General features: G+C 43.5%; 1 protein-coding gene across 4 annotated transcripts in view; it reads left to right on the top strand.

Annotated features, from left to right (window-relative positions):
- The first annotated feature begins 4,290 nt into the window (after window positions 1-4,290).
- Window positions 4,291-24,704, top strand: part of CCDC186 (coiled-coil domain containing 186) — a 47,284-nt gene continuing 26,870 nt past the window's right edge. Inside the window, exons 1-4 of one of the 4 annotated variants that reach the window (XM_068139334.1) lie at window positions 4,295-4,397; window positions 5,167-5,261; window positions 20,474-21,167; window positions 24,507-24,633. In XM_068139334.1, the coding sequence (XP_067995435.1) occupies window positions 20,488-21,167; window positions 24,507-24,633 (807 nt within the window). In that variant the 5' untranslated portion in view covers window positions 4,295-4,397; window positions 5,167-5,261; window positions 20,474-20,487. Of the gene's footprint in view, window positions 4,398-4,450; window positions 4,759-5,166; window positions 5,262-16,853; window positions 16,890-20,473; window positions 21,168-24,506; window positions 24,634-24,704 lie in introns of those variants that run through there. The other 3 variants (XM_068139332.1, XM_068139331.1, XM_068139333.1) reach the window with 3 other exon arrangements.

A 24,704-nucleotide genomic window follows, 5' to 3' on the forward strand; every position in this document is an offset into this window, starting at 1 on the left:
TTTCTGTGCCTCAGGATACTGCAAGAAGAAAGGGCAGGAAATGACAGCAGTAAAATTAATTCTAAAAAGGAAAAAAAAAACAAAACAGGTCTGGCTGCAGCAGAAAAAGATGAATGTGAAGGAGTGTCAGAGGTAACTGGGGAGAGTGGTGTTAGCATGGAGGCTGCTCAGGAGCAACATCATAGGAGCTGTAGGAGGTTGATGTGGCTTGCCAGCAATTTTGAGCAAGAGGTTTGGGCTTGCCTATGTGTTGGCTCTGTAATAACTATAGCAGTGTGTCATTAGCTCTAATTTGTAGGATCTAAGTGCCTAGGAACTAGCTGGGACACCACTGTGCTCTATGTTGAACTAAAGACATTCTAAACAATGTATGATGAAAATTGTTTTTTCTGGGTATAACTTACTCAGAGGATTTGTATAATCCCAGTGGTACTTAGGATTTACTGTGCACAGGTCAGACACAACAGTGGTGGCAAGGCCTTAGTATAGGGACTGCAGCTTCAGCAGAGATGTTGTCCCTACCTGACACAGGGAGGGAAGACAGCACTTCTGGGGCTTTGTGGATGGTGCTCCCTGAAGACCCCTGCCAAACTGTGCTTGCTTATACTAAGACAGTTAAAGAATGAAAGCTATTCCTAATAAAAAAAATCATAACTCTTCATGTGATCTTTCCAAGATGCAGGAATCAAATCTGCCCATGGTAATTATATTATAAGAGACCAGCCTTCTGATTAATACAGAATTAACCAGGTTGGAAAAGACCTCCAAGATCATTGAGTCCAACCTATCACCCAACACCATCTAATCAACTAAACCATGGCACTAAGTGCCTCACCCAGTCTCTTCTTAAACACCTCCAGTGATGGTGACTCCACCACCTCCCTGGGCAGCACATCAATGGCCAGTCACTCTTTCTGTGAAGAATTTCTTCCTAACATCCAGCCTAAACCTTCACTGGTGCAGCTTGAGACTGTGTCCTCTTGTTCTGGTACTGGGTGCCTGGGAGAAGAGACCAACCCCCACCTGGCTACGCCCTCCCTTCAGGGAGTTGTAGAGAGCAATAAGGTCTCCTCTAAGCCTCCTAAGCAACCCCAGCTCCCCCAGTCTCTCCTCATAGGGCTTGTGCTCCAAACCCCTCCCCAGCTCTGTTGCCCTTCTCTGGACACATTCCAGCAACTCAACATACTTCCTAAACTGAAAATGAAAAGGATGGGAGTCAGGCAACCTGGACTCTGCTCTCAGCTCCTCCACAGCAATGGCCCTCCTGCACCAGTGGCCCTAGGGGAGTATGGGGTGTCAGCACATCTGCTGTTTCAGCCACCTTATTGTTCTCCCTAAAGTGAAATTGAGAAGACATTTTTAGTTGAAGGAGAATGCATAGGACTGTATGCTTCTTCACTGGGCAAAGCTATGAAACTGCTGCATGTAATTAACAAATGTCACCTAGAAACTGAGCAATTACATGAATGCTTACTTTTCTTTCCCTTAGACAACAAAGCATGAGCCCAGAGCTGGAACTACAACAATTTGAAAATCTGGGCCAAATTCTGCTTCTGCCTCTGCAATGCAGAGCTTGTGTCTGCAGCAGAAGGGAAGGCTGTTGTGTACCATTGTCTGTCTTTCAGATCATAACTTCTTGTGCTCAGAATTGTCTTCCTCAGCATTTTTACATGCCAAATGACAGCTGTGCCTGGCTAAATACGTTACAGTAATTCATTCATTCTTATTTAATATGAATGCAGACAGTCTGGGGCAGGAGTGCTCTCTGTGTCCTATCATTATCATTCCCTGAGTATCTGTGGCTGCCTCCAGGGAATAAGATACTGTTTTGATAAAAATTTGGCCTAAGCAGAGGTATTATAAGAGTCAGAGCTATGTGAGTATCAGTGCTGGGACTGGAAATGTGGGGAGTCCAGCTGAGTACTAAACAATCCTTTTTCCCTGCCTTTAAGGAAGAACTTTGCTAACCAAGTTCAAATTTCTTAACCTGATTTCAGTGCTGCTGAAAAAAAAAAAGTCCACAATAAAAGGTGAAAATCAGCTCAAATTCTGCCTGGCCTGCTGTGACACTAAGCCACACACAATTAATGTCAGTGGGACTGCAGACAAAGCTTACATCTTAGAAGCATAAATCTTAGAAGGACTGGGGCCAGAGTACAGTGATGTCTCTGCAGTTGCCATTAATTAACTAGAAGAGACCAAAGAAGACCTATTTGGGCACTGTGTTACACAGCAGCAAGAATGGGAGAACTTTGCTGCAGGACTAGGATTGGCAAAGCAGCATTTCAGAAAGCAAAGCTTAGACTAGGGCTGCATGGCAACTAGCAAGCGAGTGTTGCATGGCACTGTTTTGTGAAAAATGGACAGTTTTTTTGCTCATCTCTCTTCCACATTTGAGTTTTAATGTAGTTTTAGCAATATGGAATGCACAGCATGTTAAGAGCAAAGCAAGGACTAGGTTTTTGCCTTCAAGTACTATGTAGAGGTTACAGCTGAGGCCACGAGTTCTCAACCACAACATACTCTCATTTATGCTGTCACCCAACTAGTGTTTTAAAGGACATATACCTTCATCTGATACCTTCACATCTTTAGAGGGGATGGTTTCATTATCTGAGGGAGTATTTCCCAAAGTGAAGAACATGCAAAAGTTTATAGTTAGGGTAGCACTGAATGATTTGCAGATTGATTCTTTAAGGATCTGTAAAACCTTTTCAAGGGACCATTTTCTAGGACCCCTGAATGTGCATTTGAAATTCCAAATACCTGGAAAGAATAAGGAGGAAAATGACTTGCTCTGAAATAATGCTCCCAGTTAACATTTGCAAGTAAAGTTCTGCAGCACATGCTGTTTTCAAAATTGTCCCAGGTATGAATGAAAGGAATCATTGCTGGGCTTTATAGAAGCAAATGATATGGGTATGTGTATGGTTGTAGAAGTGTATAAAAATTAATTAGCCAAAATAAGAATGGAATGGAATGGAATAGAATAGAATAGAATTAACCAGGTTGGAAGAGACCTTTGAGATCATCAAGTCTAACCTATCATCCAACACTATCTAATCAACTAAACCATGGCAGCAAGGGGCAATCTAATCTAACACCAGAGCTAGCCTTGCTGTGATAAGGAAATTGTGCTAGGTCTATTCTGTAGGTGACTTCCAACCCAAATTATTCACTGATTTTAACTTGCTTTTATTTTGTTATGTATAGGAAGTTCTTGCAAGAAAGGTGCCACTGGTTGCTTTAGCTGATCTGCTGTAGTAAATGCAACTGGTTTAACTTAACACCTTCTCTGCTAAAGTATTTGTTTTCTTTCTTTGATTAAATAGCATCCAGGTAGTGCTCTGGATTCCAAAAAGCTTTGTGGTCCACAGCAATGTTGCTGCTCCTAGCACTGAAACCTACTCCGGATTTTTGCTGCTCAGCCCATTTTTCATTTTCTGGAGCTGGAGTCTTAACATCGCTGGATTTACTCTGACACAGCATGTGGGTGCAGAGGTTTTTGGCATTGTGTGAAGGGGTCAGTCCTGGAAAATGAGATGCTGCTTACTTGGGGAAGAAGAGACTGTTAGTCACCTGTGCAGTGGGCTTGCAAAAAGGGGAGCTATTTTTGTGACTATCTGTAAAAACCTTCGGGGTGAAGAACTGCCCCCATATGGCTTCTCAAGTCTGTGGTCTTGGGTAACACCACGACATGCCCGACATCAGATCCCATGCCTAGAAAGCTTGGATGTTTAAATAAAGAGGAAAAAAACCCAAACCAACAAAACGCACAGCCCTCTCGGTTGAAATAATATTTATACATATGCTCTAAATTATCTGCGGTGTGAAATTTCGCAGCTTCAGTTCCCGGAGCTGTTAGCACCTTCAACTCACGTCTCGTTTCGTTCCTCTCAATCTGTCATGAACGTGCTTTAAGCAGCAGCCGTGGGAGCGCAGCGGGAGCACCGGAGGGAGGCAGCGGCCAGACTGGTCACGACGCCACCGCGGGCGCTCCGGGCTGGCCCGGACGGCTCCGGGACGGATTCCGCCAGGGACAGAGATGTCCAGGCCTCGCTGCACCGCCGGCTGCACCACTGGCTCCACCTGGCCTCCCTCACTTTGAATGTGTCGGGGAATTTTCTCTAACTACAACCTGCTGCACCCCTCTTAGGGCGACAGCAGCCCGCCCGGACAGCCCCGCACCCGGGGCGACACCACCCGCGCCGGGCTCTCCCGGGCCCCACCTACTGGGGGCTGGCCGCGCCTCTTCCCGCCCCCGGCCCTTGTGCCAGAGCGCCGCCCGCGCCGCCATTTTTGTTGATGTGTCAGCTCGCCGGGACGGCGGTGGCAGCCGGGGGACACCGCCGCCATGGGGGAGCTGCCGCCTTCTCTGCCAGCTTCGTAGTGAGCGGGTGAGAGGCCGCGCCGGAGGGCGGGTGGGTGCTCAGGCGCTCGTTGCCGGCGCCCCTCAGCGCCACGTAGCTCCGTAGGCGCTGCTGGGCTCACGGAGGGGGCGGTGCGACGGCAACCCGCGGCCAAGGGTGCCGGGGTGAGGAGGGACGTGACGGCTTGGCGCCCTCCGGAGGGCTTGGGGAGGGCGGCGGTGCCGGTGAGCCGCTTCGGCTGCCTGCCGCGGCGTGCCGGAGTCAGCTGGCGATAATCCCCGGGGGGATGTGGTCGCGCCGGGCTCGCAGGGGCCGCGGGGGCGGACGGAGTCATCTGCCGGGTGCCCCGACGCCATGGTGGCTGCTGCGAAGGGATCTGTGTGTGCAGGTGCGGGCACTTGGCTGGTAGCGGTCGCGCCGGGTCCGTGGGTGAGGCTCGAGGTCTGCTGGGAGGAGAGGTGATGCGAGGTCCCGGGGGATGAAGTCCTGCCTTAGCAGCGCCTTCTGAGTCAGGACCTCCCGAGCCGGTAGCTTTCGCTCCTGTGCCGGCCCGTAATCTCTTTGTTTCTTGACAGCTTTCTTCCCCACGTAATTAACTAGGTTGCCCTGGTTGGCTGGTTGCGTGTTGATTTCACTGTATGGCTAAATAATTAGATAACAAACCCCAGACACTGTTACAGCAGTATGAAGGTTATTTATTGGTTTTTTTTTTCTTAGAGCCAGCTGCAGTGTTGCAGTAAAAGTACGTACCCTTGCTTTTGCAGATGGTATTTACAAAAGCTGCTTGCCCTTCTAGGCTGGAAAGCAGAAAGCTTTACTGTAACTTCAGCGAGATGATTATGATGTAGGCTTGTGGATTTGGGCTCTTGTCCCGGAAAATATTCTGCACAGGTGAGTCTGGTACGTGTATACTTCCAGCGAGACTGTGCAGACCAGGAGAAGATCTCTTGCAGAACTGAAATCTGCATGTAAGGGTAGAAAAACAGTAGTTTGCCTTTATTAATGTTTTCCTACATCTTGTAAAACTGTTACCTAGAAGTTAAAATCTTCTGAGCAGAGCGCACAAAAAAGCTGCTTGTGATCCCTGCCCTTTGTATCTCTGTCGTATAAGGAAATTGTTGAAGCAGCGTGAGCCACAGCTTCATTATAAAACCGACAAGGAAATGTAATCACCAATTCATTGTCTGCAGTGAATGCTTGTGTTGCTATTGACTTTAGGAGGAGATGGTTAAGCTTTAGAAGGAGGCGAAACTGAAAGTCTGAAGATGTTTTCATGAGACAGTCAATTTGAAATATCACCCATTTTATGGAGGAAAAAAACAACCCACAAACAAAACTTGTTCTGTATTGCCTTTGAGACCTTTTCCATTTCTGAAATTCTTTGGTCATCCTTTCATGCCTTGGCTTTCAAATAGTATTTTCTGTTGTTTTGCAAGATTTAATCTGGGGTTATTGACAGATGCTTGCTAGTATTGTGAGGGTCACTATTTCAACATGGTGAGAAAAGGAATCAAGTACAGAGAATGGTTTCTTTGGCCCTAATGATCAGGGATGTTACCTTTCACTACCCAGAACTAATTCTGAATTTGCTGAAGCTGGCTTTTTGAAGAGCTGTGGAAAAAAGCAAGCACTTTCCTGGATGCAGTCGTGTTTCTAGGCAGGGCAAATAAGTTAAATCAATATTCTGCAATTTTGGTTAACCTTACCAGTAGTTGGCAATATCCTGTACTTAGTTCTGGATAGGTTTGTTCTGGACTTACTCTCCTGTTGCCAAACACAATATTGGGAAGCTTTAACAGGTAATTCTTCAAGTCACAGATTCAACACCCTGCTACCTCAAACTGAGTGGAGGTGGGGAAAAAAAAAATCTCTTCAGAAACAAATGGGTACCAGAAGAGTGGAGAAAAGCAGAGATGAATGTGTGATGATGAAGTCCTGAGAGGTTACAGTAGTGCTGTTGCTGGTATTGTATTGGCTGCCGAGTGGTGTAGGTGAGACTGATTTTCGTTACTTAGAACAGTAAGAGTTCTGTGTGTTTTGTGTGTTAAACCTTAAGCTCCAAGTCTCATTTGAAGTTCACAGACTAAAGACACTGTTGCTTAGTCTATTGTTTTCCCCTGAGACATGAGCTTTCAAACTTGGAACTAATATGACAAAAAATAGCACTCAAGGTGTGCCCCATGACTTTCAATGGGAACAAATCCAGTCCTACTTGTTAAACCTTAACTGATGAACTCTATTTTGGAGTTTTGCTGTTACTTGGCTCTGTATGTAGAGTTAATATTACCACAGCATTAACCACTTGCATGAAAGCCTGGTGTTGCCTTTGAAAGAATTCACACAGTATCACTCAACTACCTCACTTGTGATGTAAGCAAAGAAAAGCAAAGATAAAGTTTGAATGAACCTTGTTTTCTGAAGCACTTGACTCACCTTAAAAGGATTGATAAAATGCTGAGCTTTGCACCTTGGCACTGTATGCAATCTGTGTTTATAGAAAAGATTAAAAAAAAAGGGAAAAATAATTGAGGTAATTATTAAGCTGCTAAAAGTAGGGAAATCCTGAGAGTACCTACTGTGTATACACACTATTCCAGTCTCCTCCCTTTAAGCATGTGCATCAAAGCAAGTCTTTGTGTGAGCTGAATCAGGGAGCTGTGTCAAGTTAGGTCTGGGCTGGAGGACTCAGTGTCCCAGTACACAGCTACTTTTACCACTTGTGCCAGTGAGCCATGCTTGTTCTCTTAGTATTCCAGTCCTGGAGCTTTTCTGTGTAGATGGAACTGTGTTGTGTTACCTTTTCCTTCTTGCCAGTGATATCCTAGGTGATATCCTGAGAATCTTCTGTCTGAATCAGAGTAGTGTCTTCTATTCAGTCTTTAGCAAAAGTGTAGTTAATAATTGGAGAGCTAATGTAGGTGGGACTCGGGGTGTGTGTATGTGTGTGTGTCTTGTTTCCTGTATCTGCAATCTGTAAATACCAGGAGGCCATCATCATCACCCTCTTTCTCATTTGTATGGAATACAAGCAGTGGTGATCAGCTTAATCTCTTGGAATGGAACGAAGCTGGAGGTGGGGAGATTCAGGCTGCATGGGAGGAAGAGGTTCTTAACCATGAGAGTGGTGAAGCCCTGGAATGGGTTGTCCAGGGAGGTGGTTGAGGCCCCATCCCTGGAGGTGTTTAAGACCAGGCTGGATGAGTCTCCGGCCAGCCTAATCTAGTGTGGGGTGTCCCTGCCCATGGCAGGGGGGTTGGAACTAGATGATCCTTGTGGTCCCTTCCAACCCTGACTGATTCTATGATTCTATAATTCTTAAGGACTTTTTCAGGGTTGTTGTAATGATTTTAGTACACTTCATCTCCTTTTACAGTGTTTCATCACTTATAAAATCAGGTGGCTTGCTGCTCCGATTACCTTTAGGTGTGGACACGTAACCAAATGCATGTCAGACAGTCCTTCTGGCTTCGTGCCTACACACCTTGTGGTAGATTATGTAAAAAAGCTGTTTCTGTGGACATTTCTATCCCAGTCCCTTTTGATTATGTTGAAACCTTTGATTTGTCCCTCTACACAGCTGATACACATTAGAGCTACTTTTCATCATTTGTTGGCTGCTGTATCTTGTCATCTAGAGCAGAGCTCCTTTAGCTGAATCCTCATTTCTTTATAAACCTCAGTTGAAAGGAGAATTCTGTCTAGGATTTGAGTTTCCCTCTTTTGCAGTGTTATCTAGTGATGTAATGCTTAGTCTGGGAAAGCCATTTGTGATGGAATCCTTATGAAAGATGTAAAATACAGATAAGTTTGGTGTTAACTGGAAATGAAAGTTTGTTTTGCCAGTCAGTGTGATGAGCAGTAGACAGTACTTGAGGATGTTTTGGTTTAGATTAAAAAGAAACAAAAGCCTCACCCAAACAAATTAACTAGAAAGGTCTGTTCAGAGTAGTTTAGGTGAAAGCAGTATTAGGATTACACTAACTGCTAACACAAACTGTAGAATTGGTCTTTCATTGTGTTCTTTAAGTCTTATTGTCATCAATATTTTTTCTTAGGGAAGAGCTCTGGTCCAATGACAGATTGACACTGACTTGGAGAGAAGTATTTTAGTTTGCTCAAAGAGTCATTCTTGTGTAGTAAAGATGTGAAAAAGCCCTGAAAGAGATGCACCTTGGATTTTGCAATTAACACTGCTGTGAGACTAAAGAAAAATATGAGAAGGAAAAAAGCGTTGTGATACTCCCCCAAATTGTTTCTTTAGCAGTCTTGTTGGAGTGTTAATTGCATATACAATTGCACATAAGCTGTCCTACAGCTTCATCTCTTACCTGAGTATAATAGGTTGGAAATGAAAGCTTAATTGAAATAAAGTGGAGTTCCTGTGATTTTTTTACAGTTGTGTGGTTGTTAATGGTTACTTTAATGTCTCTGTCTTGGGATAATGCCTTTAAAGATAGTAGAAAGTACTTATTAGTCTATTAGAATTCATCTAAGGTTAGGTTTCCAAGAGAATTTTTTGTGGGATGTTATTTAAGGAGAACATTAGTCAGGCCTTTTTGGAACAAACTGTTCAGACAACTAAGTTATGGTCTTTCTAATAAATGCTGTTGGATTTCTGAAGCCTTTTTGTATTGAACTTCCTTAAGCCTTGCTTTGGTTGCTGCTTGCTTTGCATGTGTGGAGCTTGTCAAGAAAACTCTTGACAATCATTAGAATTCTCTTCAGTATTCCTCAGCCAATAAATTCTAATTAACTCTTTGAAACAAAGTCCATCTCCAGTGTTACAGTGGATTGTATTGCATCTCAGTTTAACACTTGAGTGTCCAATTGCAAGAGGGAGGTGGGTCTGTAACTGAAGTGTTCAGATGGTGCTGGTGTGCAGTTTTTGCTTTTGTTGAGGTCTTCAGATGAATGTCTGAGCTGCATCAAGAAAAACCTTTGACTGTTGAAACTTCAGTTATGTGTCACTTCATTTCATAGATGCATGAGTTGAAATGCAAAGCAGTATTACAGATGTCTTTACCATTACCTGTACTGCAGTGATTGAGGAAGGAGCCAATGCATTGAAGTGATAAATGTGGTTTTAATAATAATAATACTAAACCAGGTTGGAAGAGACCTTCAAGATCATAGTGTCCAACCCATCAACCAATCCAACCCACCTAAACAACTATACCATGGCACCAAGCACCCCATCAAGTCTCCTCCTGAACACCTCCAATGATGGTGACTCCACCACCTCCCCGGGCAGCCCATTCCAATGGGCAATCACTCTCTCTGTATAGAACTTCTTCCTAACATCCAGCCTAAACCTCCCCTTGGCACAGCCTGAGACTGTTTTGTTGAAGTTACCTGAGCAACCTGATCTAGTAAAAGACATAGCTGCTTTCTGCAGGGGGGGTCTGAACTAGATGACCTTTCAAGGTCCCTTCCAACCCAAAGCATTCTATGATCTTGTGTATTTATATTTTCTTCATGAGCTTTAGTAGCTGTCTACATGAAGAGAAGGCCTTCTGAGTTTGGGTTCTGCTTGAGTGTTATGAAGCACTTGTAAACATGAATCAATTTAATATTGTCTGTGCTTAGTATGAGTGACTAGGAGGCAGAGCTGTATTAAGGGTCGAATCCATACTGATTATGCACTTGCACTTATTACTTGTTTTTAAAGTGACAATTACTGCTGAATCATAGTTGCCAAGGAATGAGTATGAACGTGCTATCTCAGGATAGATTTAGGTCGTTGCTGATCTGCCTTTGTATGAATTTTTGACAATCATGTCAGAAAAAATGGCATGTTTTGGAACATATTGCTTAATATTACTGACTTAAGATTCAGTCCTTAGTTACAAAGTAAATGTTAGATTCCACCCTGGTAAAAAAAAAAGCTGAAGTTTAAGCTCTGGAGTTTGCTGAAGATGGGGGAGCTTCTAGTGTTCAGTGCTTTTCAGGTCAAGGCATGGAAGAGTATAAAGACATATAATGGAAGTTTCATTAGTAGTTGAGTCAAGGAGAGCAGTATGTGTTGGTAAGTGTGTCTGGATGTGTTGCTGAGAGCTTTTGTTTGTAGTTGGAGGGCTGGAGTGATAGAAAGTGTATTACAATGTGACTTGAAGTGTGTTAATCTTCAGAATGGCTGTAAAATACATGTGATTCCCTACTGGAAATTCACATGACTGCATTTGAATATTTTCTTCCTGACTCATTGGTGAATTAAATGTCTTCTTCAGCAGCTATAATTCCATGAGGATAATGCCTTTTACATTAAAAAAGCAACCCTTCTATCTTCCAGACCTCACAATTCTAGATGTAGTGTCTGTTGTTTTGTTTGTGTGTCTTGGCTTTCTTCAATTATGATTTTTATTACTAGATCAGCTTTGAAAGGTCATGTAGCTAAGCTGATCACATTCCAGTCTCCAGATATAATGCATATCAATGAACAGACCTCTTAGAAAGCTGGAGTACTGAAAACAGAAGAAATGCTTTCTGACATCTGTTTAGACCATCTACAGTTTCAGGTGCTCGCTTTGCTGCCCAGAGAATTGCAGGTGGACAAACAGGGCGGTTATGAAACCTTTATGTTTCAGACTGCTTTAATTAGGTTACATTTTCTCTTCATACAGCACTTGTTACACAGAGATAAAACCCACAACTTTCTAAATATGTAGGTAAGCTGTATGTCTGCTTTCCTAAATTCAGCTTTGCTAAAATTGAACTGTATCATAAGTGTCTGCATCTGGTACCTCCAGTATCTAAATGAAGCTATTTCTCCCTTGCTCACTGCCACAACATTGGGATCTGCTAGTGAAAATGTAATAGATCTGTGTAAACCCATAGATCAAATGTGCAGTTTAGGTTAAATTGAGAGGAGGACACAGAGGAGCAGAGATGTTTGTAAAGTAAGCTGAAATCTGGTACAGAGAACAGTGGAATAGAATTAACCAGGTTGGAAAAGACCTTTGAGATCATCAAGTCCAACCTATCATCCAATACTATCTAATCAACTAAACCATGGCACCCAGCACCCCATCCAGTCTCTTCCTAAACACCTCCAGTGATGGTGACTCCACCACCTTCCTGGGCAGCACATTCCAATGGCCAATCACTCTCCCTATGAAGAACTTCTTCCTAACATCCAGCCTAAACCTCCCCTGGCACAGCTTGAGACTGTGTCCTCTTGTTCTGGTGCTGGCTGCTTGGGAGAAGAGACCAACCCCCACCTGGCTACAACCTTCCTTCAGGTAGTTGTAGACAGCAAGGTCTCCTCTGAGCCTCCTCCAGGCTAAGCAACCCCAGCTCCCTCAGCCTCTCCTTATGGGGCTTGTGCTCCAAACCCCTCCCCAGCTTTGTTGCCCTTCTCTGGACACCTTTCAGCATCTCAACATCTTTCCTAAACTGAGTGGCCCAGAGCTGGACACAGTACTCAAGGTTTGGCCTAACAAGTGCTGAGTATGGAGGCAGAATGACCTCCCTGCTCCAGGCCAGGATTCCATTGGCCTTCTTGGCCACCTGGGCAACACAGCACTTGGGACAGATAGCTGGTTGAGTTATGTAGTTCTGCCCAAATCTTCTAGCCTAGTACTAGGGAAAAGCAGTGATTTTCTTTAACTTGGCAGGCTGAGGATGTTAAGATTAAATCCCTCTTCTATCTTCACAGGAAGGTGGCCAAAGGACAAGCCTTACCCCTTCTCCCAGGAACTGACAAGGCAAGCTGTGCGCTAAACTGGAATTGCATAGCAAGGGAGATAATTTGTTTCATTTTCTTTAGTTTGCCATGAGTTTAAAACCCAGAACCAATGTGGAAGGTTAGTGGTTATTACAGGCCATGTGAGGAGACTATTGCTTAAGAGTGTTTACTTAGATTTTTATGATGAATTTCCAGTGGAGCTTATCTTGAAAAGCAAAATAAAGAGTATCAGTGGCAATTTGGTGAATTATCGATCCAGGGCAGTTTGAGAAAGGACCAGGAAATAAGCATCTCAAATTAGAATGTGGGGAGAATTGCTCTGAAGCAATTCAAGGGGCTTGCTTTCCAGATAGGTGTTTTCCTGTAAAGATGTGGACTTTGTTTAGAGATTCACAGTGTTTCCTTAGCAAGTTTATAGCATGGACTGTAGTGGCAGTGCAACTGTATGAGTGGCTGAGGTGACATCCACCTAAGAGTGCTAATGACTTCTGGGAGCTTGGGCTGCTTTTGTTGGTGTCAGCAGATTTTTCTGTCATTTAGCTTCTTGCCTGGCCTGATCATGGTACTTAGGGCACTGCTGACTGCTGGGGTCATCTGCCCATAAGCCATGGAGCATGTCATCACTCCATTCCGTGTCCCCCACCTACTCTCTTCCATTGCATCATATCTGTATTGCAGCTTTGGGTCATTTTGAGACTTCATTAAAGGAAACTTGAGTGCTCTGCTGTGATGGATATGATATGGAATAGGGAAGAGGGTAGCTTTGTAAGTTTACCTGGTTCTTCCATTTAAAAATGAGTTTGCTTTGTATTCTGTAAAATCTGACTGGATGCTATTTACATATCCAGAGGTGAAAAGCATACATGGTCTTAGCTGATGTCAGAACTGTGTGTTCAATATTTTGTGGATTGCCCACTAACTTGTTTGGAGAGCAGATAATTCTCTCTACATGAGTGGCTCTGCTACAGGGTTTCTCCTAGGAGCAGAGCTTTGAGTGAAAATTACCTACCTAAAGATGATGCAAAATCCTTCTTTGTTGAAGGGAACTGCCATAATCAAAAGCTGCTGACCACTGTATGATGTAATGCGTGACTGAATGTGTCTGATGTCCCATAAACTGCATTTACTGTATTAACTTCTTGTTACTACTCCCCTTCCATAATGCTTTGTGCTTCAGAGTCACTTACCTCAGTGCTCTTTGCTTTCTTTCAAAAATCTGCCCTGGTTTGAACAAGCTTTTGTGTACACATGCACCCATGAATCATTAGTCCCTCTTTCTCTACAGTAAGCTTTGCAGCTTAAATGTATTTTTTTTTCCTCTTCCAAGAGTGACTTTGCTTTCTTGGGACCTTGACTGTCAGTCTGTTTGCTTAACAGAACCATCCTGGGCACACACTTCTGTCATTCCTTAATCTGTTTATTGTAAAAGAGCTCCATTGTGATAGTTACTAGGTGACAAGGCACACACTTCTTTTTTTTTACCCATGTTGTTAATGAATTGTTCTAGAAAGCCACACCTCAGGAAAAAAATCTTCCTATAATTGTCACTTAATATGCTTCTTTAGATGCCATCTTGCATCTTGTTGGTTGAAACAAAGCCGCTTGCTCCTTCTTGACTGTTTACAGTGTAAGTGTGGGATGGATCAGGCTCTGTATTTTATGTAATTAAATGCTAGCATTAATAGTACATCTGCTTAGGGAAGTTCTTTGTAGTCAGGGATTTAAAAGAATCATGTTTGTGCTCCATAAGAAGATTGAAAAGACAGGCAGTTTGGAATGGCATAATATTGAATTAAAATGTACCATTCTCTCAGTGCATGCCTGTGAAAACAGACCAGCAGACTAGAGCTGAGAGAGGCTGTGTTCTAATTAGATCTGTGCAGACAGCAGGAAGCACACAGGGAGTTGCTTTCATCATGAATTACCTTCTAGTGGCTGGGCATTAGCAGTACTGGAATGGAGGGGGAAGATTTTGAAGTGGCTTGAGTGGATAACCTGATGGACAAGGGATGAGTGTGTCAACAGCACCCTTATGAAGTCGGTGTGTAGGGTCATTGTCACTAGAGGAAGGGAGAGGATTGACTGGTAGAGAAACTGCTTTTCTCCACGTTCTGTGAATGGGTGTTGAAGTCAGAATTTACTGTTAAGGCATATGTGGAAAGGAAGAAGTGAACAACTGATATTCTTTTTTTCCTTTTTTATCCTTTTCTCTCCTTTCACTTAGTTGGTAATAGGCAGATAGAGGAAGGGAAAAAAGTAAGAGTTGGAGAGAGAAAGGGCTTGAATTTTGAGGCTAAAATGTTAGGTCTTAACTGTCTGCTAATACAGTTTTTGAATGGTACAACCTGTCTGTATCTGAGGTATGTGTGCAGAGAAATGTTTTTGTTTGCTTGTGTGGATGGGGCCTGTGGGCCATTATTGCTGTTAAGGAAGCTCAATTGAGTTGTGTTTGTTTCCTCATTCTCTGCTACTTCATCACCAGGTTTTCCATTGATGTATTTCCACTTGCTTTGCTTTGTGTTCCTGCATTGTGGAGAGACACAGATGGCTGTCCTCTTAACTTCAGAATAGGGGCAGGAGGTGTGTTAGAGTGTCAGATTAATTGTGAGGAGGAGGAGAGCTGGTCAGACCAGTTGTGTGAGTGCAGAGTCTTGTCACAGCAGCGGAAAGAATTACAAGCCAGGGACAGAAAGCGTTCCACATGCCACCCTGGATGTGTGGCTGCCTCACAGATGGCTGGTTATTCTAGGTATGCAGACAGGCAAGCTTGGGCTGGGCTAATCTCAGAATGCTAATTTGAGAAGTTCCTAGCCTGGGTGTTTTAAGTTGATTTGGTAGTGATTGAATTCTCCAGTGGCATAAGCAGGAGGAGGCATATATGCTGTGAAAGCAAGACAAAAACCACTTGGGGGGCACTGAGGGGCAGGACACTTGCCATGCTGTTCAGGGAATCAACCCTGAGGAGTAGCAGGGCAAGTGCTTTTGCTAAGGCAGAACAGTGCAAGGAGGTCAGCTAGGGCTCACCTGGCACTTTTCATTCCATGTGCTGTATGCCAACCTTCCACAATTTGCTTGTCCAATGCATAAACAAGATGCAAAACAGTTGCAGGTTTGCCTTTTTTTGATTGCTTTTAATGCCTCTGGAAGACATCATAAAAGACACTAACCTATTTTGTTTTCTGAAGTATTCTGTGAGAGTGATACTATGGTCTTAATAATTCCCTGATTTTTGGAAGATCATTTTTAAGGATCAGTAGGATAATAAAAGATGGACATGGAACCTGGAAAGACATGGAGCTGCTATCAAATAGGTATTTCATGTCCAGTTATCTGGGACTTGCTGTAATTGCATGTTTGATGTGAAACAGTTAAATATTAGCATGTTTCATTTCAGCTATCTACTGCCAGGCCGGCAGTGTTGATCATTTTAAGTGACTTTCACACAATCCCTTTTGCTTACTGCAGAAAAGGCTCCTGCTTTGTATCATTACAAGGCCAGAGACAGAAAACTGCAGTATCTGCTATATTCATTTGCCTGAGGATGGCATAACAAACTTTGGGTATTCAAGAGAGATTTGAAACATTCAGGTTGGAAAAGACCCTCAGGATCACCAAGTCCAACCGAGAACCCCACTCTACAAGGTTCATCCCTAAACCATATTCCCAAGCACCACATCCAAATGACCTTTAAACACATCCAGGGCTGGTGACTCAACCACCTCCCTGGGCAGCTCATTCCAATGCCTGTCTGCTTTTTCTGTGATTTTTTTTTTTCCCCCCTACTGTCCAGTCTAAGCCTACCCAGTCGTAGCTTGAGGCCATTCCCTCTTGTTCTATCACTAATTACCTGTGAGAAGAGACCAGCACCAGCGTCTCTACAACGTCCTTTCAGGTAGTTATAGAGAGCAATGAGGTCTCCTCTCAGCCTCCTCTTTTTTCAAACTAAGAGGACACAGTCTCAAGCTGTGTCAGGGGAAGTTTAGGCTCGAGGTGAGGAGAAAGCTCTACAGAGAGAGAGTTGTTAGCCATTGGAATGTGCTGCCCAGGGAGGTGGTGGAGTCACCATCCCTGGAGGAGTTCAAGAGGGGATTCGACGTGGCACTTGGTGCCGTGTTTTAGTGGTCATGAGGTCTGTGGTGACAGGTTGGACTTGATGATCTTTGAGGTCTCTTCCAGCCTTATTGATTCTATGATAAGCAGCCCCAGCTCCTTCAGTTGCTCTTCATAAGATTTATTCTCCAGGCCCTTCACCTATATCAAGATGAACTTGAATTGACCATTGCTCCAAATGATTTGTTTGCCTGGATATTTCTGATAGGAAGATAAATTATATCCTATGACAAATTAAGCATGATTTCTGTTTCAAAGTTAGTCACTATAATACAAAAGATAGTCCTACAGAGGGGCAGTAGGCAAAATAACCCCAGCACCTCACTTGCTTGTGTTGTGAACAGATTTAGGTAGCTTTGAGCAGCACATTGGAATTGGAAAGGCTGGCAACATTCTTAATGTGGTAAGTTCTATTCTTGGTACCGCTGAAAATTGGAGCAAGTCTACAGGGAACACTAAATCATGATAATTTTTCCTGCTTTAACTGATTTTTATAGTCAGTATTCAAATTGCCTGTGTGTTTGTTACAAACCCTGTGCTTTATTTACGATTAAGTGTAAGATAGGGACATGGAGTTGGTGGCATTTTATTGCTCTGCAGCCAATTGTTATGCAAACAATTGTATTTTTACTTCCACCTAAATGAATCTTTCTTATACCAATTCACAGTGTCATTTGCAGACAGAAGTAACACAGATGAGATGAAAATTTAGCATCCTTCCCAAGGTGAGGGTGGTCAGACACTGAAACAGGTTGCCCAGGGAGGTGGCAGAAGCCTCATCCCTGGAGGTTTTTAAGGCCAGGCTGGGTGTGGCTCTGCGCCTGGTCTAGTGTGAGGTGTCCCTGGCCATGGCAGGGAGATTGGAGCTAGATGATCCTTGAGGTCCCTTCCAACCCTCACATTTCTATGATTTTATGTACTGTCTTATCAGGGCTGTATTTTTCACCTATTGCTTTCATACAAAGAGAAATACCATCCAGCTTGGTGACTGAAATAGAGATTTTTAGGTGTGGTAACCAGCATCAAAGTTCACATATCTAATTTTGCCGCTTCGTTTCTTGTGGGAGTGGTGAACTGCAACAGCTGGGCAGTGATGAGCTGCTTTGAGATGTTAATACATCAGACAGCCGCACGTTTTGGTCGGGGGTGGGGGTGGTGGTTTATAACACGTGAGAAAGTACTTTTTAAATGAGCAAAGCCCCCTCTGATAAGTCCAGAGAAATTGTCAGGAAGAGCTTAGAGTAACTGCTGTAGAAGTGTCTCAGCTTTGTACTAGTACAGCCTCTTACTACAGTTGAGTGGATTAGAAGATACCTGTGACAAGAAGGAACAGATACTAAAAGGTGAATTTTTCTTCCCTCTTAACAGCATCGTTTGCAAATTGTCTTCTGGTTATTGACTACTAAGTGCTCCAGTCTCAAAACATTGGGCTTGTAAAACAGCTTTTTAATTAAGAAGAAGCTAGTATGTTCTGCTACTGTCAAATAATGCTTTCCCTTGCAGTGAGGTTTGTTCTTTTCCCTTGCAGTGAGGTTTGTTCTTTTCCCTTGCAGTGAGGTTTGTTCTTTTCCCTTGCAAATTAAGGTCAGTGGGGGTATTTTCTTTTGGTTGCTTTATTTTAGAGTAACACTAGGTAGACTGTGAACTTTCATTGCTAGCAGAAGCCACCAAAAAGTAGGTTGGTACCAAAAGGGCAGTTGTTTTGGCTGCACAGACCAAGTGGATGGGCTGGTTGGCTCCATTGTTGACAAGCATAAATCTTTCGAAGCAAAGGGAAATCAGAGGTCTTATTGGGATCACAGAATTGTTTTGGTTGGAGGGGACCTCTAGGATCATCAAGTCCAGTCATCCACCTAGCACCACCATGGCCAATAAACCAGGTCTTATAGCTCCATGTTCACACATTTCCTGAACCCCTCCAAGGACGGTGACTGTGCCACCTCCCTGGGTAACCTCCTCTTATTAAAGACAGAAGAATCTGTTTGTAAAATGGGGAGCCCTTGTAAAAGTTTCACATCTGTAAACTCTCACATTCACAGTCTCTATCCTCATTTGCAGCTTTCCTCACCAGTTGCTTTCTGGTTCCTGTTGATTTGTGCTGATTTATTGGCTGTAGCAATCAAATCAATGTAGTTATCATTTGGTTGGTGACTGTTACCCACTTGCAGCATATTCTCTTTTATACTTTCAACCCTGTGCTCACTTTTCCCTATTTTTTCCTCATTGATTACTTGGCAGTTGTAGCCCAGCTGTTGGTTTTAGATACTAGTGGTAGGTTTTTTTCATTTGATGGAATTTCCTGATAGAATCAATGGGGCTGAGGCTGCTGCATGTTATGTTCTATTCTGATTTTTATACCAAACAGTAAAAGGTGATCGTGGTAGCTATTAGTCATAGACCTAATGAGATTCATCTATCCCTCCTTTTTAACTGTGCCTCAGTGCTAAGTGTTGGTTAATAAGGAAGGATTCAGGAGGAGTGGAGCCAGGCAGCACAGGGAGGTTGTTTTCATTCAGATGGAGTCAAAGGACAGCCTGAAGCTGAATGACTAGGGCTGTGTGACTGTAAGAAAGAGAAACCTAAACAAATGAGAAAGCAAGTATGAAAACAAGCCTGATGTTGCAAGGTTATTGCTTCATTTGAGATAATTGTTGAAATAACAAAGTTGAACTTATGAACAGCAAAAAACAATTCCATTGTTTTAAAATAGCCTTAATTTATCCAGTATTGGGTGAGAGGGTTGCACCCAGGAAGTTATGACTAGATGATCTTCGGAGGTTCCTTCCAACCCAGACCATTCTGTGATTCTAATGAGTTTGATCAAATGGAAGTTATACAAGGGCATCTTGTGCTTGCTAAAAATGCCTGCAGTCTTTCCAGACACCTGACCATCTGGGATTCCTGAAAAAGAAGATACAGCATTATACCCAGCCTCTTCCCAAAGTGTGCTGGCTATTTGGATCTCAATATGGTGCCCTTCTAGCAGAACGCTTTCTACATAGCTTTCAGCTCCTCAGATGTTTGCTCTGAAAGCTACTCTTTGAGACTGCAGATCTGCTGCAGACCATCTGTGCTCTTCCAGCAAGGGATTTTGACTTCAAAGCCAATGGAAATAGAGAATCTCACCCCTATCCTCACCCAGCCCCTGCCTTTAAGTTGGTGTGCAGAGACACCTCGCTGTATGGGTATAGAGTGAGGACATGACAGTAAGGAAGCTGAATAAGCCAATCAGATCCTGGGCTGCATCAGGAGAAGTGTGGCCAGCAGGTCAAGGGAGGTGATTCTCCCCCTCTACTCAGCTCGGGTGAGACCCCACCTGGAGTACTGCCTCCAGTTCTGGAGCCCCTATTACAAGAGGGATATGGAGGTGCTGGAAGGTGTCCAGAGAAGGGCCACGAGGATGATCAGAGGGCTGGAGCACCTCTCCTATGAGGACAGACTGAAGGAGTTGGGGCTGTTCAGTCTGCAGAAGAGAAGGCTCCCAAGTGACCTCATTGTGGCCTTCCAGTATCTGAAGGGGGCTCCAAGAAGGCTGGGGAGGGACTTCTCAAGATGTCAGGTAGTGATAGGACTAGGGGGAATGGAATGAAGCTGGAGGTGGGGAGATTCAGGCTGGATGTGAAGAGGAAGTTCTTCACCATGAGAGTGGTGAAACCCTGGAATGGGTTGTCCAGGGAGGTGGTTGGGGTGCCGTCCCTGGAGGTGTTTAAGCCCAGGCTGGATGAGGCTCTGGCCAGCCTGATCTAGTGTGGGGTGTCCCTGCCCATGGCAGGGGGGTTGGAACTAGATGATCCTTGTGGTCCCTTCCAACCCTGACTGATACTATGATACTATGAATATCCTGACTGGATAAGAAGAGCATCAACCTATGTTGTAAGAATGAGTAAGTCAAGACATACTCCTGTTTTGGGAGTCATATATAGGAAAATAAAACCAGCTGTAGATTATTTTTATCATTATTTTATGCCTGAAGTGTTTTCTCAGAGGTGATTGCTTGGAATTTTTATGGATGTAATTGATAGAATTATTCCTTCTAAAAAGCCTTACTTCTCTTTATTGTCTTGGCGCTTACTGGCTCCCCACTTCTTGTTTGCTGTCCTTGATTTCTCACTTTCCTTTAGAAAAATGTGTACTGGAGAGCTTTTATGTAAAAGCCTGGAAGATCAACAAACTCTGCATAACATCTATGTATCTAAATATCTTTGCCTTTTAAGTTTTCCTTTCCAGTAGCCATGATTTCTCCTCTCTCAATTCCTCTTCATTTTGATTTTGAATATAATACCTTGTGTAATGTGAATTCTGCTTTCAGGTTTTCAGAAGCAAATGATGGAGGGACATTTACCAGACATGCAGAGCACGCTGGAGCCAGTCAGTCTGTCAGATGATGCCTCTTCCAAGTGTCTAGATAATGAGAAGTCTGATAAAACATCTGCAATGAAGGACTGCTCAAACATCAGTTACAGTGGAGATAGTGTTGGTGTGCTGGAAAGGGAATCAAGGTTGCTGCCCTCTAACCAGGATCCAACAGCTGTTGACGTAAGCAGCAATGGGGCTCTGGCAGGAAGAGAAGACCAGCAGTGCAGAGAGGATGGTTGCTGTTCCAATAGCTGCTCAGAGAAAAAGGTGGAAAGCTCCACAAAACCAGAACAGTTATCTAGTGAAGGACTTCAAAGACAAGATTCAAACCCCAATCAGACAGAGCAGTCATTAAGGGAAATATTAGAGGAGCTAAGCGAGGAGTCCGAGCTGGTGAAAAAAAACAGCGACAAAATCTATTCGGAGAGCCCTTACGACACAGACTGCACAAAGAAGCTCATTTCCACAATCCATCAGACTTCCTCACAGGAGGATTTGCTAAAGGAAATAGAGTCTGAACTCCTCTCTCCAGATTTTTCAAAGGAAGGAAAGTTCCCCAATGGCGTGCGGAAGGGCGAGCACGCCTTGGCCGTGTTCGAAAAGTGCGTGCAGGAGAAGTATCTGGAGCAGGAGCAAACCATAAAAAAGTGAGTATTTGAGTGTGCTCATCACAGCTGGAGGTGTGTGCAACGATTGGGAATGGGAAAACTAGTCTCTCATGAGTTGTCTTGAGGACAGTTAATGAGCTTTTTAAATGATGCTCTTGCACTGAGGAATTGTTTTTTGCTTGTGGTAAATGAAAATGCGTGCTTAGATCTCGGGATCCTTGTGGAATTTGGCAGGAGCTGAATAGCCAACTGTTCAGTTGAATTTGAATAGCCTGCTGCTCTTTAGAATGACTTCAATACTGTGAAAGTGGTGGTGATATAAAAATATCTCAGGATTCATTCAGTTGATAGATATCTTTGGATAAATGAATCTTTGTAATCACTAATTCCTGCAGCGTGCCTTTTGTTTATGAGTTGGAAATGGTTTGTTTCTTTTTCAAATAGTATTCAATCTCCTGTCATAGTCCAGTGAAGCTGATAATCAGCTGAGAGCTATTCTTTGGCTTGGAAATGTCATCACAGATAAACTACAGTCTTAATGCATTTTATAGGAAGAATTGCGGGGCTTATCAACTTTATAAGCATGAATGAGGTCACCCTTTAGTCTCCTCTTCTCCATGCTAAAGAGCACCAGATCCCTCAGCCTTTCCTCTTAAGAGAGCTGTTCCACTGCCTTCAGCATCTTTGTGGCTCTGCACTGGACTCTTTCAAGCAATTCCCTGAAGTCCTTCTTGAACTGATGGGCCTGGAACTGGACACTATTCCAGATGTGGCAGGGTAGAGGAGGAGAACCTCTCTCAATCTACTAACCACTCCTTTTCTAATACACCCCAGAATGGCATTGGCCTTCTTGGTCACAAGAGCACATTTCTGGCTCATGGTCAACCTTCCATCCACCAGGACCCCCAGGTCCTTTTCCCCTTCATATAAGGCACTCCAGTACTGTGAGAGGGGAGGACATCAAAAGGAGGGAAACCAGACAAAAGGAGAAATGCCCAGTAGGGAAGATATTGTCTTGCACCTCACTAGTTGACCTCTGACAGAACAGTCAGTTGGTGACAGGAATGCTTGGGAATGCAGTTAGGTATTCAGTACTTATGGAGGAGGAGTGGGAATTTGAAGTGGTGGGTGTGTAAATGGTTGTAATTCCAGGAGGTCATAAGTTAACAAGTTATGTGGGTCTTACTTATTATTTATGGTAAACTCCAAGGCAGGTCTCTGTTTTCAGCCATGGGCTACTTTCCTAGAGATGAGTATTTGTATAAATACATGCTATATTATGTACACACAGAAAGGTTTCCATATAAACATCTTTGGTCTCCTATTTTTCCTTTTTCTCCTGCCAGCTGCCATCCCAGCTGCACCCCTTTGACTCTTGGGGCCTCACCTCAAGAGTGTAAAACTGCTGAGGAACAATTTGTTTGGTCCAAAGGACATTCTGGATTGGGTTGATTTTTTTTGTCTCTTAGTTTATGATCAGCAGGAACTCTTGTAACATTGCTCTGGAAATAGCCCAGTTGTCTCCTGTGATCAAATCTAAGAGATAAAGATGAGCAGTAATTGTGTAGATTAATTTATAATCCTGGAATGTTCATTAATAGATTAGAAAACAGAGCAGAAGTGCTAAGCTGTCTTTTCATTGGTGGTTTTAAATTCTTTGTACTTTAGAGATTTCTAGATGGAAAAAAAATATAAGGGGATCCAAGATGAAAATATCACTAATGGAATGTTTCAATATCTTGTTCAGGTAAATACATGTCTCAGAATATAGAATTAACCAGGTTGGAAAAGACCTTTGAGGTCATCCAGTCCAACCTATCACCCAACACCATCGCATCTACTAAACCATGGCACTAAGTGCCTCATCTCTTCTTAAATACTTCCAGTGATGGTGACTCCACCACCTCCCTGGGCAGCCCATTCCAATGGCCAATCACTCTTCCTGTGAAGAACTTCTTCCTAACATCCAGCCTAAACCTCCCCTGACGCAGCTTGAGACTGTGTCCTCTTGTTCTGGTGCTGGTTGCCTGGGAGAAGAGACCAATCCCTACCTGGCTACAACCTCCCTTCAGGTAGTTGTAGATGGCAAGAAGATCTCCCCTGAGCCTCCTCTTCTCCAGGCTAAGCAACCCCAGCTCCCTCAGCCTCTCCTCACAGGGCTGTGCTCCAAACCCCTCCCCAGCTTTGTTGCCCTTCTCTGGAAACGTTTGAGCATCTCAACATCTTTCTTAAACTGAGGGGCCCAGAGCTGGACACAGCACTCCCACAAATTAGTGGTCTAAAATGTCCACCATCTAACTCTGTCTTCAAACATTTAAAAATCACACATTTAAGTATGCTTGTGACATTATTCAACAATTCTGTCAATGTAACTTCTGCATTTTATGTGTAACTATCTTCTGTTGCAATGCAGAAAGAGATCAACCACGGGGCAGGTTCAGCACAGGCTTCAAACAGCTGAGCTGCAAAGAAACCTATTGCTATACAATTGAACTTTGTAAAGAGTATTCTGATGGACACTGTTGTAGTTATCTATTTGGTACTTAAAAAATCAGGGTTCTGTTTCTTACCAAGCAATCCATATCATAGAATCAGTCAGGGTTGGAAGGGACCACAAGGATCATCTTGTTCCAACCCCCTTGCCATGGGCAGGGACACCCCACACTACATCAGGCTGGCCAGAGCCTCATCCAGCCTGGTCTTAAACACCTCCAGGGATGGGGCCTCAACCACCTCCCTGGACAACCCATTCCAGGGCTTCACCACTCTCATGGTGAAGAACTTCCTCCTCACATCCAGTCTGAATCTCCCCACCTTCAGCTTCCTTCCATTCCCCCTAGTCCTGTCACTACCTGATATCCTGAGAAGTCCCTCCCCAGCCTTCTTGTAGGCCTTCTTGTATCTGGAAACACAGATACTGTATTTGTATCATGTGACTGGTGGAGCTATCTGACTGGAAGTGATTGTCTTGCAAGTACCTTTAAAAGTATTAACGTTTATAGTTCTGTATTTTGTTGTAGTTCTGTATTCTACAGCGCTGTAGTTGCATAGAGGTACCAAGTGTCTGGTGTTGCCATGGACCCTAACAACCCCAAAGTGCTGGAATCAATCAGTTTCCTCACATGGATGATGGCTCCTGGCTGGTTTGGAGTTAGGTTTCACATGCACAGCATAATGCTGCTTTGATTTTGCATGGCTTTGGTGAGTTTCATTAGTGTTTCTGCCAGTAAGACCCAACAAAATTTGCAAATAAAAGAGCAAAGCCAATGTATTTCAAACTCAAACAAAGAAGGAAAGAAATCTCCCCACTACTGATGTACCTTGTTTTAAATGTCATTGTGTTTGGGTTTTGTTTTGTTTTGTTTTTATTTTTGACAGATTGATTAAAGAAAATAAAAAACATCAGGAACTGATCCTGGATATTTGCTCAGAGAAGGATAACTTAAAAGATGAGTTGAAAAAACGAACAGAAACAGAAAAGCAGCATCTCAACATCATTAAACAGGTACAGATAACAAATGTGCTGGTCAGTACCTCGTAGCCTGTACACGATGCCACTATTACCACTGTTCAACA

The sequence above is a fragment of the Melanerpes formicivorus genome, unplaced genomic scaffold, assembly GCF_026170545.1.
Source record: "Melanerpes formicivorus ecotype bairdi unplaced genomic scaffold, bMelFor1.0.p_v2 SCAF_6, whole genome shotgun sequence".
NCBI lineage: Eukaryota > Metazoa > Chordata > Aves > Piciformes > Picidae > Melanerpes > Melanerpes formicivorus.